The sequence below is a fragment of the Oncorhynchus mykiss genome, chromosome 3 (genome assembly GCF_013265735.2).
Source record: "Oncorhynchus mykiss isolate Arlee chromosome 3, USDA_OmykA_1.1, whole genome shotgun sequence".
Taxonomy (NCBI): Eukaryota; Metazoa; Chordata; class Actinopteri; order Salmoniformes; family Salmonidae; genus Oncorhynchus; species Oncorhynchus mykiss.
In genome coordinates this window covers 13,906,134-13,928,010 of record NC_048567.1, presented here as the reverse complement: position 1 = coordinate 13,928,010, position 21,877 = coordinate 13,906,134, and the positions used below count along the sequence as shown (strand labels likewise).

The following is a 21,877-nucleotide window of genomic DNA, read 5'->3' as shown; positions in this document are numbered from 1 at the left end:
CTGGCAATGTGCCCTTGAGCAAGGCACTTTTAACCCTCATTTCTCCTGTAAATCACTCTGGATAAGAGCGTTTGCTTAATGAGTCACATATAATTTGTTGTTGTAATATCCCTCCACGACAGTAGGTGTCATTAAGTGTGTAAAGGGCCGGATGTTTTTGTCCCATTGTTGTTGTAGAAGACGGAAGCAAATCGGTCGGGGTTTGTAAGTGATTCAATTACAGCAAATTGTTTGTTACAAAATAAATTAAACATACGTTTTAACCCATATTTAGGCGAGATAGTAACCTTGTGCAACAAGCGTTATACAGTATCATAGATCAGTCACATAATATAGTTTCTGGATACTTTTCGGACAGTGAAGAGCGCATGCCTCCACCGCCACAAGGTGTTTCTGTCCAGGTGGAGCTTCTGAAAATTAGCCATCTTCACTGTTGCAATCAGAACTGAGGTGAGCTGCGGAAGTCCTTATGTCGTCATAATTTACCTGCTTATTCTGTCAATAGTTGTTGTAGGTAGGTAGTTTTTATTGAAGTGGGGCATTTTGCGCTTATGATTTTAATTAGATTGGCTAAATAACTAGCTACCGTAAGCTAGCTACAATTCAAAGTTAACATGGTGAATGTTACCGTTACAGTCAGTACATTCATGTATTCTGCCTGCTCACTGCACTTGGTTGAAAATGGCTAGTTACGTTTTCTATATTTCAGAATCAATGTCAAACATAATACATTGTCTTAGCTGTTTTCTGCCAACATTAGCATTCAACATTTTTGTTTTCTAATGGCACTTACTTTTAGTGACATTGGAATTGCATCATGATCCTGAAATGGCGGCATTAGAGAATTATATCAATGGATTGTGTTTGTCTCACAGGTACCATGTCAGACTTCACCATTGATATCCAGCTGACAGAACTAGGGTTCCCTGACATCTTGCAGCCCAGAGAAATTACCTGTGTGAAGGAAACACCGTCGCCTTCGGCCTCTAACAATATTTCCCCTGGATCCCTGGCCAACCTCCAAATCCCCAGTTCCTCGCCGCCTCCTCCTGCTGCGCTCACCCCCACAGCTGTGGACCCAGAACTGGTCGGTGTAGAACAGCTGGTTTCTGTAGACTCACAGACTGCTTCTACAGTACAGCAGGTTGCCTCACAGACGGGCCCTCACATTACAGTAACCCCAAGTCCCTCTGGGCCCCCTGAGACACTGACAATACTCTGCCCACCCCCTCCTTCTACACACAAACCGGTGGTAGTGGCACACACTTCACGGCCTGTTAGTCCCATATTTCTACCCAAGAGTTTAGTAAGTGGTCAAAGCGATAGCCTTCACCAAACCCCCAAAATAACTAAAACTGTCTTGATATCTGTGTCTCGTGTTGGAGCTGGTACTGTGTTGACTACTGTACCAGCTCCTTCCACTCCCCCTGTTGAACACTTAAGAACCATTAAGAATGATTCCAAGCTGCCACTGGCAGACCAGACTGCAATGTTTCAGACCACTCCAAAACCTGTAAACACAGGGAAGCCAGGAAGGGCGGTCACTGAGGAAGAAGAACCAGGAGAAAATATTGGAGAGGGAATAGGAGGGAGAAATGGAGGGAAAGATGTTTTCGATGATGGGAAAGTGCAAGGACTGAAAGAAGCAGAAGTTGCAAAGAGTTTAGAGGAGGATTCTGAGGAAACAGATGACAGTGAGGTTTCTGAGAATGAGGATGATGATGAAGAGGAGGAGGAGGAGGACGAACTGGACCCAGGTAGGCTTCAGCTCAAAGACTAAAACATCAACCATACATTTTTTCCCTGATTAAAAATGCTCTACATTTCTGTAAAATATGTTTTCTCTTATGTCAAACTACCAGGAAGTCTGAAAAGACAGACCTGAGTGGGTGAGGAGCTCACCTTGAGTGAAGTTTTTTTTAAAGACTGATGTCAAGCAACATGGTTGCAGTGAGATTATCTCAAGCAAATTTGCTGATGCACATAGAAACTCAAACAACATTGACATTTGCATGCAACATTCAAACCTGTCATATCACAATGTTTTCCCTTTTTTATTTTATCCAACTGTTTGGTTATTGTAACAATATCAATATAGAAAAAAATGTTGGCTGTATAATTTAGCTAGCTAGCCCAAATATTATTGTCAGCACTGTTTATCAAGTGAGCTAGCTAGTTTATCTTGGACAATTTCAGTTTCAATTTCAGTTCACTTTCCAAGGGGAGGTCTGGGTACTTTTCATTACATATATAGTACTTTCAGAAAGTATTCACACCCCTTGACTTTTTCTGCATTTTGTTGTGTTACAAAGTGGGATTAAAATGGATTTCATTGTACAAAAAATTGTCAACAATCTACACAAAACATGTTTGATGGAAAATAAAACGCTATCTTGATCAGATATGTATTCAACCCCCTGAGTCAATACATGTTAGTCACCTTTGGCAGCGATTAAAGAGCTTTGTCTCTTAAGAGCTTTGCACACCTGGATTGTGCAATATTTGCCCATTTATTATTTAAAAAATTATTCTGTGTCAAATTGGTTGTTGATCATTGCTAGACAGCCATTTTCAAGTCTTGCCGTTGATTTTCAAGACGGTTTTAAGTAAATAATTTAACTAGGCCACCCAAGAACATTTAGTGTTGTTTTGGTAAGCAACTCGTATATATTTGGCCTTGTGTTTTAGGTAATTGTCCTGGTGGAGGATGAATTTGTCTCCCAGTGTCTGTTGGAAAGCAAACTGAACCAAGTATTCCTCTAGGATTTTGCCTGTGCTTAGCTCTATTCCGTTTCTTTTTATACCCCCCAAAAAACATCACAGTCCTTGCTGATGACAAGCATAGCCATAACATGATGCAGCCACCACCATGCTTGAAAATGTGAAACATTACAAAGCAACACGCTTTGTATTGAGGTTAAAAAAAGTAAATGTCTTTGCCAAATTTTTGGCAGTATTACTTTATTGCCTTATTGCAAACAGGAAGCCTGTATTCTGTCCAGGCTTCCTTCTTTTCACTCTGTCATTTATCAAATCAAATAGTATTAGTCACATGCGCCGAATACAACCGGTGTAGACTTTACATTGAATTGCTTACTTACAAGCCCCAAACAAAGAATGCAGTTATAAAAAAACATATGGATAAGAATAATAAATACAACTAACAAGTAATTTTTTTTTTTTTTTTTTTTTTTTTTTAACCAGGCAAGTCAGTTAAGAACAAATTCTTATTTTCAATGACGGCCTGGGAACAGTGGGTTAACTGCCTGTTCAGGGGCAGAACGACAGATTTGTACCTTGTCAGCTCGGGGGTTTGAACTCACAACCTTCCGGTTACTAGTCCAACGCTCTAACCACTAGGCTACCCTGCCGCCCCAATTAAAGAGCAGCATTAAAATTACAATGGTGCGACTATATACAGGGGGGTACACAGTCAATGTGCGGGGGCACCGGTTAGTAGGTAGAGTTATTAAAGTGACTATGCGTAGATGATACCAACAGAGAGTAGCAGCGGTGTAAAAGAAGGGGCGGTGCAAATACTCTGGGTAGCCATTTGATTAGATGTTCAGGAGTCTTATGGCTTGGGGATAGAAGCTATTTAGAAACCTCTTGGACCTAGACTTGGCGCTCGGTACTGCTTTCCATGCGGTAATAGAGAGAACAGTCTATGACTAGGGTGGCTGGAGTCTTTAACAATTTTTAGGGCCTTCCTCTGACACCGCCTGGTATAGAGGTCCTGGATGGCAGGAAGCTTGGCCCCAGTGATGTACTGTGCCGTTCGCACTACCCTCTGTAGTGCCTTGCGGTCGGAGGCCGAGCAGTTGCCATACCAGGCAGTGATGCAACCAGTCAGGATGCTCTCGATGGTGCAGCTGTAGAACCTTTTGAGGATCTTAGGACTCATGCCAAATCTTTTCAGTCTCCTGAGGGGGAATAGGTTTTGTCGTGCCCTCTTCATGACGGTCTTGGTGTGCTTGGACCATGTTAGTTTGTTGGGGATGTGGAAACCAAGGAACTTGAATCTCTCAACCTGCTCTACTGCAGCACCGTCGTTGAGAATGGGGGCCTGTTCGGTCCTCTTTTTCCTGTTGTCCACATTCATCTCCTTTGTTTTGATCACGTTGAGGGAGAGGTTGTTATCCTGGCACCACACGGTCAGGTCTCTGACCTCCCTATAGGCTGTCTCGACGTTGTCGGTGATCAGGCCTACCACTGTTGTGCCATCGGCAAACTTAATGATGGTGTTGGAGTTGTGCCTGGCCGTGCAGCCATGGTTGAACAGGGAGTACAGGAGCACGCACCTCTGAGGGGCCCCTGTGTTGTGATCAGAGTGGCGGATGTGTTGTTACCTACCCTTATCACCTGGGGGAGGCCCGTCAGAAAGTCCAGGATCCAGTTGTGGAGGGAGGTGTTTAGTCCCAGGGTCCTTAGCTTATTGATGAGCTTTGAGGGCACTATGGTGTTGAACGCAGAGCTGTAGTCAATGAATAGCATTCCCATACAGGTGTTCCTCTTGTTCAGGTGGGAAAGGGCAGTGTGGAGTGCAATAAAGATTGCATCATCTGTGGATCTGTTGGGACGGTATGCAAAGTGGAGTGGGTCTAGGGTTTCTGTGATAGTGGTGTTGATGTGAGCCATTACCAGCCTTTCAAAGCACTTCATGGCTACAGATGGGAGTGCTACGGGTCGGTAGTCATTTAGGCAGGTTACTTTAGTGTTTTTGGGCACAGGCACCCTGATGTCTGCTTAAAATATGTTTGTATTACAGACTCGGACAGGGAGAGGTTGAAAATGTCAGTGAAGACACTTGCCAGTTGGTCAGCGCATGCTCGCATGCCCTGGTAATCAGTCTGGCTCTGCGGCCTTGTGAATGTTGACCAGTCTTAAGGTCTTACTCACATCGGCTGCAGAGAGCATGATCACACAGTCTTCTGGAACAGCTGACGCTCTCATGCATGTTTCAGTGTTATTTGCCTCGAAGCGAGCATAGAAGTAGTTTAGCTCGTCTGGTAGGCTCGTGTCACTGGGCAGCTCTCGGCTGTTCTTCCCTTTTGTATTCTAATGGTTTGCAAGCCCTGCCACATCCGATGAGCATCAGAGCCGGTGTAGTACGATTCGATCTTAGTCCTGTATTGACACTTTGCCTGTTTATGGTTCTTCGGAGGGTATAGCGGGATTTCTTATAAGCTTCCGGGTTCCGGGTTAGAGTCCATCTCCTTGAAAGCCCTAGCCTTTAGCTCATTGCGGATGTTGCCTGTAATCCATGACTTTATGTTAGTATTGTGGAGTACTACAACGTTGTTGATACGTCCTCAGTTTTCTCCTATCACAGCCATTAACCTCTTAACTGTTTTAAAATCACCATTGGCCTCATGGTGAAATCCCTGAGCGGTTTCCTTCCTCTCTGGCGACTGAGTTAGTAAGGGCGCCTTTATCTTTGTAGTTACTGGGTGTATTGATACACCATCCAAAATGTAATTAATAACTCCAACATGCTCAAACTATCATCACCAGTCACAGATCCCCGGGAAGTTAGTTGTTTTAATCTACTGATGCATATCATTGTTAAACCTACCTGGTCTTTGTGGTTGAATCTGTGCTTGAAATTCACAACTCGACTGAGGGGCCTTACAGAGATGGGGCAGTCTTTTTAAAAATCATGTTAAACACTTATTACACACAGTGAGTCCATGCAACTTATTATGTGACTTGTTAAGCACATTTTTACTCCTGAACTTGCCATAACAAAAGGGTTGAATACTGATTGACTCAAGACATTTCAGGTTTTCATTTTCTATTAATTTGTAAAGATTTATAAAAGCATAATTCCACTTTGACATTATGGGGTACCGTGTGTAGATCAGTGACACAAAATCAACATTTAATACATTTTTAATTCAGGCTGTAACGTAACAAAATGTGGAAAAAGTTGAGGGGTGTGAATACTCTTTGAAGGCACTGTGTACAATGCATTCGTAAAACTCAATTGAGCTCAGGTGCATCCTGTTTCCATTGTAAATCCTTGAGCTGTTTCTACAAGATGATTGGAGTCGACCTGTGGTAAATTTAAATTAATTGGACATGATTTGGAAAGGCACACACCTGTCTATATAAGGTCCCACAGTTGACAGTGCATGTCAGCGCAAAAACCAAGCCATCAGGTCAAAGGAATTGTCCATAGAGCTCCCAGACAGGATTGTGTCGAGGCACAGATCTGGGGAAGGGTACCAAGAACATTCTGCAGCATTGAAGGTCCCCAAGAACACAGTGGCCTCCATCATTCCTAAATGGAAGAAGTTTGGAACCACCAAGACTCTTCCTAGAGCTGGCCGCCAGGCCGAACTGAGCAATCATGGGAGAAGGGCCTCCGTGACCAAGAACCCGGTGGTCACTCTGACAGAGCTCCAGAGTTCCTCTGTGGAGATGGGAGAACCTTCCAGAAGGACAAACATCTCTGCAGGTCTCCACCAATCAGGTCTTTATGGTAGAGAGGTCAGACGGAAGCAACTCTTCAGTAGAAGGCACTCCCGCTTGTAGATTGCCAAAAGCCACCTAAAGACTCTCAGACCATGAGAAACATGATTCTCTGGTCTGATGAAACCAAGATTGAACTCTTTGGCCTGAATGCCATGTGTCACGTTTGGAGGAAACCCTACGGTGAAGCATAGTGAAAACCTGCTCCAGCACCTCAGACTGGGGCAAAGGTTCACCTTCCAACAGGACAATGACCCTAAGCACACAGTCAAGACAACGCAGGAGTGGTTGCGGGAACAAGTCTCTGAATGTCCTTGAGTGGCCCAGCCAGAGCCCGGAATTGAACACAATCAAACATCTCTGGAGAGACCTGAAAATAGTTGTGCAGGAAGGCTCCCCATCCAACCTGACAGAGCTTGAGAGGATCTGCAGAGAATAATGGTAGAAACTCCCGAAATATGTGTGCCAAGCTTGTAGCGTCATACCCAAGAAGACTCTGCTGTAATCACTGCTAAAAGTGCTTCAACAAAGTACGAAGTAAAGAGTCTGAATACTTATGGGAAATGTGTTTTTAAAAAATAAATTAGCAAATGTTTAAGCCTGTTTTTGTCTGTCATTATGGGGTGTTGTGTGTAGATTGATGAGGGGAAAAAACAATTAAATCAATTTTAGGATAAAGCTGTGACGTAACAATGTGAAAAGTCTTGGTCTGAATACTTTTCAAGGGCATTTGTGTGTGTGTGTGTGTGTGTGTGTTTTTTATTTATTTATATATATACACACACACACTATACTACCGTTTCCTTGTTTTTGAAAGAAAAGCAACAAAAAAATGTGTTCATTAAAATAACATCAAATTGATCAGAAATACAGTGTAGACATTTGTTAATTTTGTAAATGACTATTGTAGCTGGAAACGGTTGATTTAAAAATGTAAAAAAAGGAATATCTACATAGGTGTACAGAGGCCCATTATCAGCAACCATCACTCCTGTGTTCCAATGCCACGTTGTGTTAGCTCAACTGGCAGCTTCATTAAATAGTACCTGCAAAACACCAGTCTCAATGTCAACAGTGAAGAGGCGACTCTGGGATGCTGGCCTGCTAGGCAGAGTTGCAAAGAAAAAGCTATATCTGACTGGCCAATAAAAATAAAAGATAGGCAAAAGAACACAGACACTGGACAGAGGAACTCTGTGTAGAAGGCCAGCATCCTAGAGTCGCCTCTTCACTGTTGACGTTGAGACTGGGGTTTTGCGGGTACTATTTAAAGAAGCTGCCATTTGAGGACTTGTGAGGCGTTTCTCAAACTAGACACTCTAATGAACTTGTCCTCTTGCTCAGTTGTGCACCGGGGCCTCCCACTCCTCTTTCTATTTCGGTTAGAGCCAGTTTGCGCTGTTCTATGAAGGGAAGAAGTACAGTGTTGTACGAGATCTTCAGTTTCTTGACATTTTCTCGCATGGAATAGCCTTAATTTCTCAGAATAAGAATAGACTTACGAGTTTCAGAAGAAAGTCATTGTTTCTGGCCATTTTGAGCCTGTAATCGAACCCACAAATGTTGATGCTCCAGATACTCAACTAGTATAAAGAAGGCCAGTTGTATTGCTTATTAAATCAGCACAACAGTTTTCAGCTGTACTAACATAATTGCACAAGTGTTTTCTATTGATCAATTAGCCTTTTTAAAATGATAAACTTGGATTAGCTAACACAACGTGCCATTGGTTGCTGATTATGGGCCTCTGTACGCCTATGTAGATATTCCATTAAAAATCAGCCGTTTCCAGCTACAATAGTCATTTACAACATTAACCATGTCTACACTGTATTTCAGATCAATTTGATGTTATTTTAATGGACAAAAATGTGCTTCTCTTTCAAAAACAAGAACATTTCTAACTGACCCCAAACTTTTGAACAGTAGTGTGTGTGTTTAATATACAGTTGAAGTCGGAAGTTTACACCTTAGCCAAATACATTTCAACTCAGTTTTTCACAATTCCTGACATTTAATCTTAGTAACAATTTCCTGTCTTAGGTCAGTTAGGATCAACACTTTATTTTAAGAATTTGAAATGTCAGAATAATGCTAGAGAGAATGATTTATTTCAGCTTTCATTTCTTTCATCACATTCCCAGTGGGTCAGAAGTTTACATGCACTCAATTAGTATTTGGTAGCATTGCCTTTAAATGGTTTAACTTGGGTCAAACATTTCGGGTAGCCTTCCACAAGCACAATAAGTTGGGTGAATTTGTTGTCCTCAAGCCATTTTGCCACAACTTTGGAAGTATGCTTGGGGTCAATGTCCATTTGTAAGACCCATTTGTGACCAAGCTTTAACTTCCTGACTGATGTCTTGAGATGTTACTAAAATATATCCACATAATTGTCCTGCCTCATGATGCTATTTTGTGAGGTGCACCAGTCCCTCTTGCAGCAAAGCACCCCCACAACATGATGGCGTGTTCAGGGGACAGATTTGTACCTTGTCAGCTAGGGGATTCAAACTTGCAACCTTTCGGTTACTAGTCCAACGCTCTAACCACTAGGCTACCCTGCCGCCCATTGGTTGGAAGCAAAAATCTCACATTTGGACTCTTCAGACCAAAGGACAGATTTCCACCGATCTAATGTTCATTGCTCGTGTTTCTTGGCCCAAGCAATTATTATTGATGTCCTTTAGGAGTGGTTTCTTTGCAACAATTTGACCATGAAGGCCTGAGTCACGCAGTCTCCTCTGAACAGTTAAAGTTGAAATGTGTCTGTTACTTGAACTCTGTGAAGCATTTATTTGGGCTGCAATACTGGGGCTGGTAACTCTGGTTTCAACGCCATACAACACTCCTTCCGTGGCCTCCAACTGCTCTTAAATGCTAGTAAAACAAAATGCATCCTCTTCAACCGATCGCTACCCGCCCGCCCGACTAGCTTCACTACTCTGGACGGTTCTGACTTAGAATATTTGGACAACTATAAATACCTAGGTGTCTTGCTAGACTGTAAACTCTCCTTCCAGACTCATATTATGCATCTCCAAAATGAAATCTAGAATCGGCTTCCTATTTCGCACAAAGCTTCCTTCACTCATGCTGCCAAACACCCTCGTAATACTGACTATCCTACCGATCCTTGACTTCGGCGATGTCATTTACAAAATAGCCTCCAACACTCTACTCAGCAAATTGAATGCAGTGTATCACAGTGCCATCCAATTTGTCACCAAAGCCCCATATACTACCCACCACTGCGACCTGTATGCTCTGCCTTATCTCAGCTCACTGGTCACCATAGCAACACCCACCCGTAGCACGTGCTCCAGCAGGTATATTTCACTGGTCATACCCAAAGGCAACACCGCCTTTGACCGCCTTTCCTTCCAGTTCTATGCTGCCAATGACTGATATGAACTGCAAAAATCACTGAAGCTGGAGACATATCTCCCTCACTAACTTTAAGCGTCCGCTGTCAGAGCAGCTTACCGATCGCTGCAGCTCTACACAGCCCATCTGTAAATAGCCCATCCAACCAACTACCTACCTCATCCCCATATTTGTTTTTGTTTTTCTGCTATTTTGAACACCAGTATTTCTACCTGCACATCCTCATCTGCACATATATCACTCCAGTGTAAAATGCTAAATTGTAATTACTTCGCCACTATTGGCCTATTTATTGCCTTACCACCTTACTTCATATGCACACACTGTATACAGATCTTTCTATTGTGTTATTGACTGTACGATTGTTTATCCCATGTGTAACTCTGTTGTTTTTGTTGCACTGCTTTGCTTTATCTTGGCCAGGTCACAGTTGTAAATGAGAACTTGTTCTCAACTGGCCTACCTGGTAACAATAAAGGTGAAATATAATCAAAAATAAAATTAACTTATCCTCTTTAGCAGAGTTAACTCTGGTTCTTCCTGTCCTGTGGCAGTCCTCATGAGAGCCAGTTTCATCTCTAATAGCTTACTGACCAAGACCTCGGACCAAACATTTTCAATACCTTGTTTGCATACCCATTTCCCACTTTATTTATTGGTAGATATGTTTAACTTTCTTTCCTACCAACCCTACCGGCTACCGATGTCATTCTTCTGTGAGCTGCTCCATGCGACAACCAGTTGAGAGCTGCTCGCTCTTGCTGCCTGATATTCCGCTGAAACTAGGCTGTGAGTGGCGTGCATGTGGATATATTTAACATGCTTTGCGATTGTGTAGGCTACTTTGCATGATTTCTTTATTGTACTGCATAATTGTTAAGTCGTACACCTCCACTACACTACTTTGATACGTATCAGTGGGGATTAAGAAGTGAGTGTAGGCAATGCCCACTGAAAGAAAAGTGGGTATAGGGTTTATACCTGTGTATAGCCTCCACTACACTACTGGCCCTTTTGTGTTTTACAAAAAGTGCACTCCTACATGTGCTGGTATTACGGTTGCTGTCCTTTCAGCATCAAAAGCCTGTAACACACTGAAGGTCCAATAGGTTCCTCACTGTGCAAGCCTGTCTACAATAGATATAAAGGCTGTTACAATTTCCCATGGTCTCCCCATACTAATAGTGAGCGTGCAACTTTCCAACAAGTTCCCCCACTCTCCCCTACCAGGCAGTCAAGGACATTTTGACATAGTTCTGACATAATTTTCAACGCAAGTAAAGGATAGTAATGTTACGAGTAAAGTCCAAGTTTCAATAGGCGACGAGATATTGTTTCAAGAAAAAAGTGAATGTGTATATATTTGGCCTGGCGAAGCAGTTCTACACGCTGACTGAATGGAAGCTGATAATTATGCGTTTTTCCTCCACTGGTCTCACTGGCCAATTGAGACATGGATTTTGTGTGTGTGCCATTCAGAGGTTGAATGGGCGAGACAAAATAAGTGCCTTTACAATGGGATATAGTAATAGGTGCCAGGCACATCAGTTTGTGTCAAGAACTGTAGCGCTGCTGAGGTTGTCACGCTCAACAGTTTCCCCTGTGTATCAAGAATGGTCCACTACCCAAAGGACATCCAGCCACCTTGACACAACTGTGGGAAGCATTGGAGTCAACATGGGCCAGCATCCCTGTGGAACGCTTTCGACACCTTGTAGAGTCCAGGCCCTGGCGAGTGGAGGCTGTTCTGAGGGCAAAAGGGGTGCAACTCAATATTAGGATGATGTTCCTAATGTTTTGTACACTCTGTATATTGACTACCAGACAATGTTCATATATCATGACTGTCAGTCGGAGGTGGGACCAAGTCATTATTATTCGGGTTGCAAGTCTTTAGGTCCAGTTCTCAAGTTGAGTCCGAAGTAGAACGGGTTGGGTCAAGTCCAAGTCGTGCATTTTAAGAGCTAGTCGAGTCGCACGTCAAGTAAAAAACAACATCTGTACATGTAATGACTTGTTCAACTACAAGTCTTTGTCTATTGAGGCTACCAGACAGCCCTTTACTTCATTATTTTGTCTCTAACATATTTTGATTATGTAATTATTAATTTTAACAACAAATTCCAAATACAAGTAAATTATTCATTTCAAGCAAATTTGACATACCAAGAGATCAGTAGACTTATGCTAGTTGCTTGAAGCTGGTGAGCTTGCAAAGTAAACAGTTAATATTATTAATCACCAAACATTTTTGGAGCTGCATGTTTGCGCTGCATCCGATCCTATAGCTAGCTGTACAGCATGTGACTCGAGTCCACACCTCTGCTATCAATGTCAAGAAGTTTGTATGAATCTTCCATTTGGCGTGTCTAATGATGTAATGACATGACAACTGCGTCTGAGTTCTTGGCAACCCTTCCCCCGCTTTTGTTTCATGCTGTCTGAAGACCTGGCTAGCCAGCTACTAGCTAACACACGACACAGATGAAAGCAGAAACCTCTAAGTATCTTAGCCTTAGATGAATAGGGGGAACCTCTAATTATACTGTATTTGCTGACACAGTGCAGTCAAATTTTGGCCCCAGCCAGTAGACTAGCTACCTAGTTATGTAAACCACGCCCCTCTGCGAACACCCTTATGCAATTGTTGGTTACAAGGCGGTACTTATTTAAACGAGGTAAGAGAATATGACCGTCATATTAATCCTGGTGTTTGACATTGGGGAGGGGACCAGTAACTTTATGATCAAACTTTATCAATGTAGAAGCAACAGTCATTTTTTATACTTTAGGTATCCTACTTTGATCTGATTTCATCCAAATATCATCAATTTCCTGAAAAACGTTTTGACTGCTGTACCTTTAACACCCTTCTCCCTCTGCCTTTCAGAAGCAGAGCCTGGAGGTTCAGGTGAACACCGCTGTAGCGTCTGTGACCTCGTCCTTTCCTCCAGCTTCCAGCTCCAGGAGCACATGAACCTGCACACAGGGGCACGCCCCTACTGCTGTGCCGAGTGTGGTAAGCGCTTCTGTCAGCTGGCCAACTACCGCTCCCACCTGCGGACGCACGCCCAGCCCCAGACCTCAGTCCCACCCGTACAGCTCCGCTGCCGTGTTTGCCTGAAGGGCTTCGATTCTGAGCAGGGTTTGAAGGACCACCTAGCCAAGTCCCACTTTGAGAAGGAGTTCTATGAGTGTGACGCATGCAAGCGCATCTTCACCTGCCTGACCAAGTGTGAGGAGCACCTGGAGGAGCACAAGCGCGAGCTGGCGGACCACGTGTGTCTGCAGTGCTGCCGCCGCTTCCGCCTGCGCCGCTCTCTCCGCCGCCACAAGGAGCGGGGCTGTGTCCGCAGCTATCGCTGCACCGACTGCCCCATGAACTTCAGCCGCAAGAATGCCCTCCTCAAGCACAGCTTCTCCCACCTGGGCCTGCTGCCTTACACCTGCATCCAGTGCCGTGCACATTTCCGCCTGGCCAGGCTCTACCGTAAGCACGAGTGTGAGCCGGAGCGGCTCCACTGTGTGGCATGCCTGGGCGTCTTTCAGAGCCACAACGACTTCCAGAGGCACAAGAGGGAGACGGGCTGCTGGGGCCAGCAGGGGACCAAGGGGGATGAGATCCGCTGTATGGAGTGTGGCCAGGCCTTCTCCACGGCTGACGAGCTGAAGAATCACGCCGGGGCCCACCAGAGGGTGATGACCTGCTCCGAGTGCGGCAAGGGCTTCCGCTCGGCCTTGATGCTGATGTCACACATGGGGGGCCACGCAGGGTCGAGGCCCTGTCTGTGTAAGAACTGTGGCCTGGGCTTCCCTCACCAGCAGGGTTACGAGAGCCACCTCAAGGACTGTGGACGCAAACCCCCTCCTGTGGTGAGTATGGGTTACCCCCCTAAGGACTGTTGAAATATACTGATATACAGTGCCTTGCGAAAGTATTCGGCCCCCTTGAACTTTGCGACCTTTTGCCACATTTCAGGCTTCAAACATAAAGATATAAAACTTTATTTTTTTGTGAAGAATCAGCAACAAGTGGGACACAATCATGAAGTGGAACGACATTTATTGGATATTTCAAACTTTTTAACAAATCAAAAACTGAAAAATTGGGCGTGCAAAATTATTCAGCCCCTTTACTTTCAATGCAGCAAACTCTCTCCAGAAGTTCAGTGAGGATCTCTGAATGATCCAATGTTGACCTAAATGACTAATGATGATAAATACAATCCACCTGTGTGTAATCAAGTCTCCGTATAAATGCACCTGCACTGTGATAGTCTCAGAGGTCCGTTAAAAGCGCAGAGAGCATCATGAAGAACAAGGAACACACCAGGCAGGTCCGAGATACTGTTGTGAAGAAGTTTAAAGCCGGATTTGGATACAAAAAGATTTCCCAAGCTTTAAACATCCCAAGGAGCACTGTGCAAGCGATAATATTGAAATGGAAGGAGTATCAGACCACTGCAAATCTACCAAGACCTGGCCGTCCCTCTAAACTTTCAGCTCATACAAGGAGAAGACTGATCAGAGATGCAGCCAAGAGGCCCATGATCACTCTGGATGAACTGCAGAGATCTACAGCTGAGGTGGGAGACTCTGTCCATAGGACAACAATCAGTCGTATATTGCACAAATCTGGCCTTTATGGAAGAGTGGCAAGAAGAAAGACATTTCTTAAAGATATCCATAAAAAGTGTTTGCCACAAGCCACCTGGGAGACACACCAAACATGTGGAAGAAGGTGCTCTGGTCAGATGAAACCAAAATTGAACTTTTTGGCAACAATGCAAAACGTTATGTTTGGCGTAAAAGCAACACAGCTGAACACACCATCCCCACTGTCAAACATGGTGGTGGCAGCATCATGGTTTGGGCCTGCTTTTCTTCAGCAGGGACAGGGAAGATGGTTAAAATTGATGGGAAGATGGATGGAGCCAAATACAGGACCATTCTGGAAGAAAACCTGATGGAGTCTGCAAAAGACCTGAGACTGGGACGGAGATTTGTCTTCCAACAAGACAATGATCCAAAACATAAAGCAAAATCTACAATGGAATGGTTCAAAAATAAACATATCCAGGTGTTAGAATGGCCAAGTCAAAGTCCAGACCTGAATCCAATCGAGAATCTGTGGAAAGAACTGAAAACTGCTGTTCACAAATGCTCTCCATCCAACCTCACTGAGCTCGAGCTGTTTTGCAAGGAGGAATGGGAAAAAATGTCAGTCTCTCGATGTGCAAAACTGATAGAGACATACCCCAAGCGACTTACAGCTGTAATCGCAGCAAAAGGTGGCGCTACAAAGTATTAACTTAAGGGGGCTGAATAATTTTGCACGCCCAATTTTTCAGTTTTTGATTTGTTAAAAAAGTTTGAAATATCCAATAAATGTCGTTCCACTTCATGATTGTGTCCCACTTGTTGTTGATTCTTCACAAAAAAATACAGTTTTATATCTTTATGTTTGAAGCCTGAAATGTGGCAAAAGGTCGCAAAGTTCAAGGGGGCCGAATACTTTCGCAAGGCACTGTATGTTTGTCACTGTATATGGCTCTTTGGAAGAAAAGTATTTTCAGATTATTTTGATTTAAATTGGATTGGATAGAGAAGGGTACAAGTAGCTCTCTGTTCACTGTTGTAACTCGCTCTTTGCAGATGGCTCCAAAGAAACCACGGAAGGACGCCCCTGCTGCTCCTTCCAAACCGCTAGCCCAGCTCGCTCCAAGTTATCTCCCTGTCTCTGCTCCTGTGAAGAAACCAGAGAGGCAAGCGTCAGCACCACTTTCTACCCCAGTGAGAATGCCAGGCTCTGCCCCTGCCAGAGTCGCTATGCGAGTCCCTGCTTCTACCCCAGTGAGAATGCCAGGCTCTGCCCCTGCCGGAGTCACAATGGGAATCCCTAACACCACTGCTGTCCGTGTGGGGAGCCCTGACCAACCCACCAAGGGGCTGTGGAAGCTCAGCCTGGACAAACAGCCGCCTCCTGGGGTGTCCTTGGTCATGTTTGTCCCTGCCAACACCCCTCTGGCCTCTGGACTCTCTGGTCCATCCTCCACCCCCCAGCTTCCAGCCCTCTCAGGCACACAGCCCCAGTGGAAGGTATTCAACCCAGCACCAAATCCAGGAGCCCCTCCTCCGATGCTGTGCCAGTCCAGCTTCACCTCTGAGCCGGGCCTGAGCCTCATAGCAGAGGCAAACCGGCGCTACTCCTCTGATGCCCCGCTGGATCTGGCCTTAAAGACAGCTTACTACGAACAGGAGCCTGCTAATTTACTACCTCTTGATCTGTCTAACAAGTCGACTTGCTCCACTCCTCCTGCTAACCTTGTAGTCAAGACTGAACCGAGAGACCCTGGGTTTGCAGAGGAGACTGAGGAAGAAGTATTCACAAGTTTAACAGGTGATAAAAAGGGGATAGTCTTTCAGAGTAAGAAGGAGCCAGGGGAGGATTCTAAAATGGAGGCTATGTCTCAGAAGGGGGGAAATAGAGAAGGGAGAAGAGATGAAGACAGGCAAAATGACAGCAGAGATGATGGAACAGCTCAGTCTCAAATGAAGAAGTCACCAAAGCCGGGAGTCCCGTCAACACTGCGGCTCCTGACCGTCAAACAGACAGAACCTTTGAAGAACACTGCCAAAGTGGATCCAGTGAATCAGCTGAAAATCGAGTCAGTCAGCTCTTTGCACTCCAAAATGCTTCGGGGCTTAGTCCATATAAAGCAGGAACCACTGTCTCTAGAGCCTGACAGTGGAACACAGAGCACAGACTTCTGTTGGTCCAGCCCGCTGACAGCATTGAAGAGGAAGATGGAGCCAGACGTGGGGCTGGACTTGAGATGGGATGGGGGTACCCCAGGCTGTGTGCTCGACTTGAGGTTGAATGGAGGGAACCCAGCCAGTTGTGATGTGGCGGAGAAAGCAGAGGAGAGGAACATGGAAGGAGACCGTGTAGAGGAGGAGCTTGATGGTGGCGAGAAGGATGGCGCAACAGAGGAGAGGAACATGGAAGGAGACCGTGTAGAGGAGGAGCTTGAGGGTGGTGAGAAGGATGGAGCAACAGAGGAGAGGAAAGCAGATAAGGATGGATCGGAGGAGAGGAAAGCGGATAAGGATGGATCGAAGGAGAAGGATGGAACCGAGGAGAGGAAAGCAGATAAGGATGGATCGGAGGAGAGGAAAGAGCAGAAGGATGGATCGGAGCAGAGGAAAGTGGATAAGGCTGGATCGGAGGAGAGGAAAGCGGATAAGGATGGATCGAAGGAGAGGAAAGCGGATAAGGATGGATCGAAGGAGAAGGATGGAACCGAGGAGAGGAAAGGGGAGGAGGATGGAACGGAGAAGACTGATGCCCCTGTTGATGAACCCACAGCCCATAACCCAGAGGCACAGCTCCCCCCCTCTCCCATCCCCTCTCCTCCCTCCTCACCACCATGTAAAAGACGAAGGTCACTAAGGACAAGGGAAAAGCCTAGAGCCCTACGTGACTGTTTATTATAAGGGCAGTACTTTAGACAGAGTGAAAAATGGGATTGCTGACAACAATGTTAATTAGGCTGCCTTTTAATGGCCTGAGGAACAGAGGACAACAACCAAGCCTAATGTAAAACAATTCATACTAGGCTTGTTATTAAATTATAATAGCAACACATTTTGTGGATTAGTGGTGATTTTGATAAACCATGCCTCTACATGAATTTGCCCTCTGGATTTGGTTGCTTTCCTGTATTCCAATCATTTTTTCTTAGCTATTGAAGACTTACTATGTCTATGTTTAATGTACCTGCTAGTGTTTAGTGAGCTAGCTAACAATCCTTGTTGTTAGCTGCTTACTGTGTGGCAAGAGAGTGAGATTAGGGTAAATAGTGGCTATTGTTTTCGATGTTACAGTAGTTGCGTATGTTGGCAATAGGATCATGCTCTTCTTCCAGTGTTACCGCACACATTTCCAAACACTCCATATCTATTTGACTATACCAATATAACTTATTTGGGTTTTTTGTTATAGGTTGTCTAGTTAGTCTTCACTTGAATGTCATTGTAATTTTTGTCGTTTCTATTCTATATAAGCTGCTGTATGGGACTTCAGTCGCCAAGGTTTCTTATTCAGGTATTGATGGGGAGTGTTTGGGAGCCAGGATTTAATGTACTGTCAACTTTCTGAGAAATGTTTCTCAACAGCTCGGTTTTTGTTTGATTTGAGTTCCATGATGGGTAAAATATGCAAGAAAATGTATGTGCTGTCCAATTATAATGTTAAATTGACATGTATATCTTTTTCTATCACGTTGAATGTCTTACCCCAAATTCAACTGAATGGTTGCAGTGTTTTGTAGAGTTTAAAATATTCTGTTCTGAAATTGGGATCTTAAAGGATACAAATAAAGATCAACATATTGGAATGGTATGGAGGGGTTTTCTATTAAAGCCTTCTTTCATTGACCAAAACAGAACTCTTACTTGAGTCCTGGAGAGGAAGCGGGAAGGCACTATGGTAAGTGTTTGTTTATCTAATTTTAAACACAATTATATAAAATCTTAGTATAACAGAATCTAACATTTAACCGAAGTGTTGTAATCCATAATTCCAGTGTTTCATTTTGAAATGTTAATAAACTGTGCATTTGGGTTTAGCTAGGTAGGTCTGTAATTATATAGGTCTACATCCTCGAGACAGTTGGATAGTGCAAATGCGTACAGCAAAGAGCTCGGCTGAAGAAAAGACTACAAATATTGTCACATGGGAAGAAGGCCCGGAAATAATTTGTCTGTCAAATCCGGCGAAGATGATAACAGTAGTAGGCTGGCGTAAATGTGGCTGGTGTAAGAACACAACAGTCTACAACAGATATCCCCTTCATTCTCGATCGGAAAACGGTTCGGTTACGTACCGCAAATTTCTTTCTCTTGCTACGAGCAATGTAGGCTGATGAAACGGAACAGACGGCAAAAAAATCGTAAAACTACACATTGTTCTACATGGACAAAGACAAGTTCGCTGTGAGCGTAAGTATATAGGCCTGTCAATAAAATGCATATTTTTGAAGAAGTGGAAATATTATTGTGTAGCCTATTTGTAGGTATATCCATAATAAAAAAGGAACCAAAAAGCAGTGGGATTAAAATTGTAATTATTGTAAAAATATATATAATACAGTTTAAATATTTCTTAAACTGATGTTAAAACTATTGCTAATCTATATGTAAGTCACAAATGAAGTATTATGTTGTAGTATAAGCAATCACATTGCTATTTACAATTGACACCTATCCTTCCTCTTCATTTTCCACCCAGCATGACCCATGCTCCTGGTTGGAGATGCACCAGTTCATTGGAGACCTGATGGTGTCTGGGGGGGCTCTGGGGCTTAAAGACACCCCACCAGCAGGCCCAGGCTCAGCCCAGCCCAGACAGGTCCAGGCCCAGGCAGAGAGAATTAGAGAGGCCAGAGACATCAGTGGACAAAGTGAGTGGAGAACATTGTGGAGTAATAGGAAATTACAGGGAATACTAAGCAAACAGATTTCGTTTTCGTAGGCAATGGCAGGGGACTGGGGCAGGGGACTTGGTGAAGAAGTACCCTGGGTTTATAATAAATGTATTTTCTTGCTTTTGTCTTTCCCCCGACTTGTACACAGCTCAGCACCATACCTGCACTTGCCCTGGCTGCCCCTACTCTTCCTCATCTTCCTCCTTCCAGACCATAAAGCCCAACAGCACCTACAGCCCAGAGCTCAGTCAGCCCCAGAGTCAGGCCAAGGAGACCAGCACCCAGAGCCCCAGCCCAGCCCCTACCACTCTCACTACCCAGGGTACTTCTTCACCAAGTCCCCTGCCCCAAATCCCCACCTTCCCTTGTTTCTGCTGCCGCCGGGGCTTCCAGACCTGCACCCAGCTACAGCACCACCAACAGGGGGCAGCAGACTTTCCCTTCTCCCAGACACACACCTACTACCACCACCACTGCCCACTTACCACCTGCCTGCCCCACCACCACGCCCACCCTGGCCTGTCACCTGGCACCTTCCCCTGCCTGTCCTGCCAGCATTCCTTCCCCTCCTGCTCCCAGCTCTTCCGCGAACATCAGGGCCACACACCCCCCCAGAACCATGTTGGAGGGGTGACCATAGTGTCCCCTACCCTACACCCATGCATGCACTGTCCAGCCTCCTTCCCCCGACCCTCTCAGCTGCTACAGCACCAGCGCACCCAGCACGCTCACAAGGCTGGCGGCTTCCTGTGCACTGAGTGCGGGCGTGCCTTTAACTCCCACTCCAACCTCCGCATCCACCTCAACGTACACACCGGCGCCCGACCCTACTCATGCCCTGACTGCGGCAAGAATTTCAGCCAGTCGGGAGCGTTGAAGATCCACCGTCGCATCCACACTGGGGAGAGACCCTATGCCTGCACCTACTGTGGGAGGGGCTTCCCCCACCTGGCCGGGGTCCGGGCCCACCAAAGGACCCACACAGGTGAGAAGCCCTACCGCTGCACCCAGTGTGAGAAGTGCTTCACCCAGTCGGGGGCACTGAAGATCCACACAAGGATCCACACCGGGGAACGGCCGTTTGTGTGCAGCCTCTGTGGGAAGGGCTTCTCCAACCGCTCCGGCATCCGCTTCCACCAGCGCACTGTCCATGGGATGGTGTCGGATATGGGAGGGGGTGGAGGAGCCGGTGGGTCCCATAGGGGGAGACAGAGTCTAGGCAGCTCAGCTGCTGTGGGACGCCCCAGTGCCAATCCAAACAGGTTATGCAACAACCCCCATACTGATGTGACCTCCAGCATTACTCCTGCCCCGACAAAAATCCTTTCCCCTGGGTCTCTCCTTGCTCCTCCAGGGTCAGGTCTGACTGTAACCTCAGACAAAGAGCTCCAGTTCCAGTCTAGCAGTGTGAAGATCCCCTCCAGGAGAGCAGAACCGGGCAGTAGCAGTGAAGGAAGGTCTCAGCTGTACACCTGTGAGGACTGTGGTCTGCTTTTTGGGGACGCTCCCTCCAGAAACCGACACCAAACTGTAGTGCACTACTCTACAGAAGGGGTAGACGAGGAGGGCCTGGGGGACACTGGGGGGGAGGGGTGAGAGAGATGGTAGATGGAAGCTTGATGCAGTACATCGTTGGATCAAAGGCTAAGGGAGAGGTGAGAAGAGGCAGAAAGCTTGAGACTCATCGAGGGAATAAAACATGTAAATGCATGGTGGTGAAGGGAGGTGAGAAGAAAGTTAATTCCACAGTGAACAATAAACTCTCTCTATCAATGGGCTATATTACTTATTTGAGATTGAATTTCCACTTTAAAAGATGCACTAATTTTCACATTTTGGGAGTCCAGTTTTCTGTTTGTCAAAAAGCCAAGTACCATGATTAGGCTACTAAAGATGATTATTTGAGAGCTTTTGATTATTTTTGTGTTTATTTTACTGGTTTGGCAAAATCCACAGATAGCATCATCTCAAATGTATGACACTGTAAGACATTGTCCCATAGGGCAGCGCACAATTGGCCCAGTGTCGTCCGGGTTAGGGGGGGGGGGTTTGGTCGGGGTAGGCTGTCATTGTAAATAAAAATGTGTTCTTAACTGACTTGCCTAGTTAAATAAAAAATAAGTGAAGAGTTGTATTTAGCATCATTATGTAATTTATATTTTGTAATAATAGAATCTGATATTGTAGGCCTGTATAAACTTGTGTATATCAGTTTATCTATCTACAGTGCCTTGCGAAAGTATTCGGCCCCCTTGAACTTTGCGACCTTTTGCCACATTTCAGGCTTCAAACATAAAGATATAAAACTGTATTTTTTTGTGAAGAATCAACAACAAGCGGGACACAATCATGAAGTGGAACGACATTTATTGGATATTTCAAACTTTTTTAACAAATCAAAAACTGAAAAATTGGGCGTGCAAAATTATTCAGCCCCTTTACTTTCAGTGCAGCAAACTCTCTCCAGAAGTTCAGTGAGGATCTCTGAATGATCCAATGTTGACCTAAATGACTAATGATGATAACTA

General features: G+C 44.9%; 2 protein-coding genes across 3 annotated transcripts; both read left to right on the top strand.

Moving 5' to 3' along the window:
• Positions 1-149: 149 nt before the first annotated feature.
• Positions 150-18,265, top strand: wu:fe05a04. 2 transcript variants are annotated; one of them, XM_036975395.1, is made up of 4 exons: positions 150-450; positions 876-1,757; positions 12,752-13,734; positions 15,517-18,265. In XM_036975395.1, the coding sequence occupies exons 2-4, from the start codon at positions 881-883 to the stop codon at positions 17,356-17,358; spliced, it is 3,702 nt and encodes a 1,233-aa protein (XP_036831290.1). In that variant the 5' UTR covers positions 150-450; positions 876-880; the 3' UTR covers positions 17,359-18,265. The 2 variants fall into 2 exon arrangements, with proteins under 2 accessions (XP_036831290.1, XP_021437803.2); XM_021582128.2 differs by having other exon boundaries at positions 157-514.
• A 371-nt stretch (positions 18,266-18,636) lies between these two features.
• LOC110510306 (zinc finger protein 383-like) lies at positions 18,637-21,666 on the top strand. Its single transcript, XM_021591709.2, has 3 exons — positions 18,637-18,864; positions 19,154-19,325; positions 19,498-21,666. Exons 1-3 carry the CDS (start codon positions 18,838-18,840, stop codon positions 20,943-20,945), a joined length of 1,647 nt encoding a protein of 548 aa, XP_021447384.1. The 5' UTR covers positions 18,637-18,837; the 3' UTR covers positions 20,946-21,666.
• The last annotated feature ends 211 nt before the right edge of the window (positions 21,667-21,877 follow it).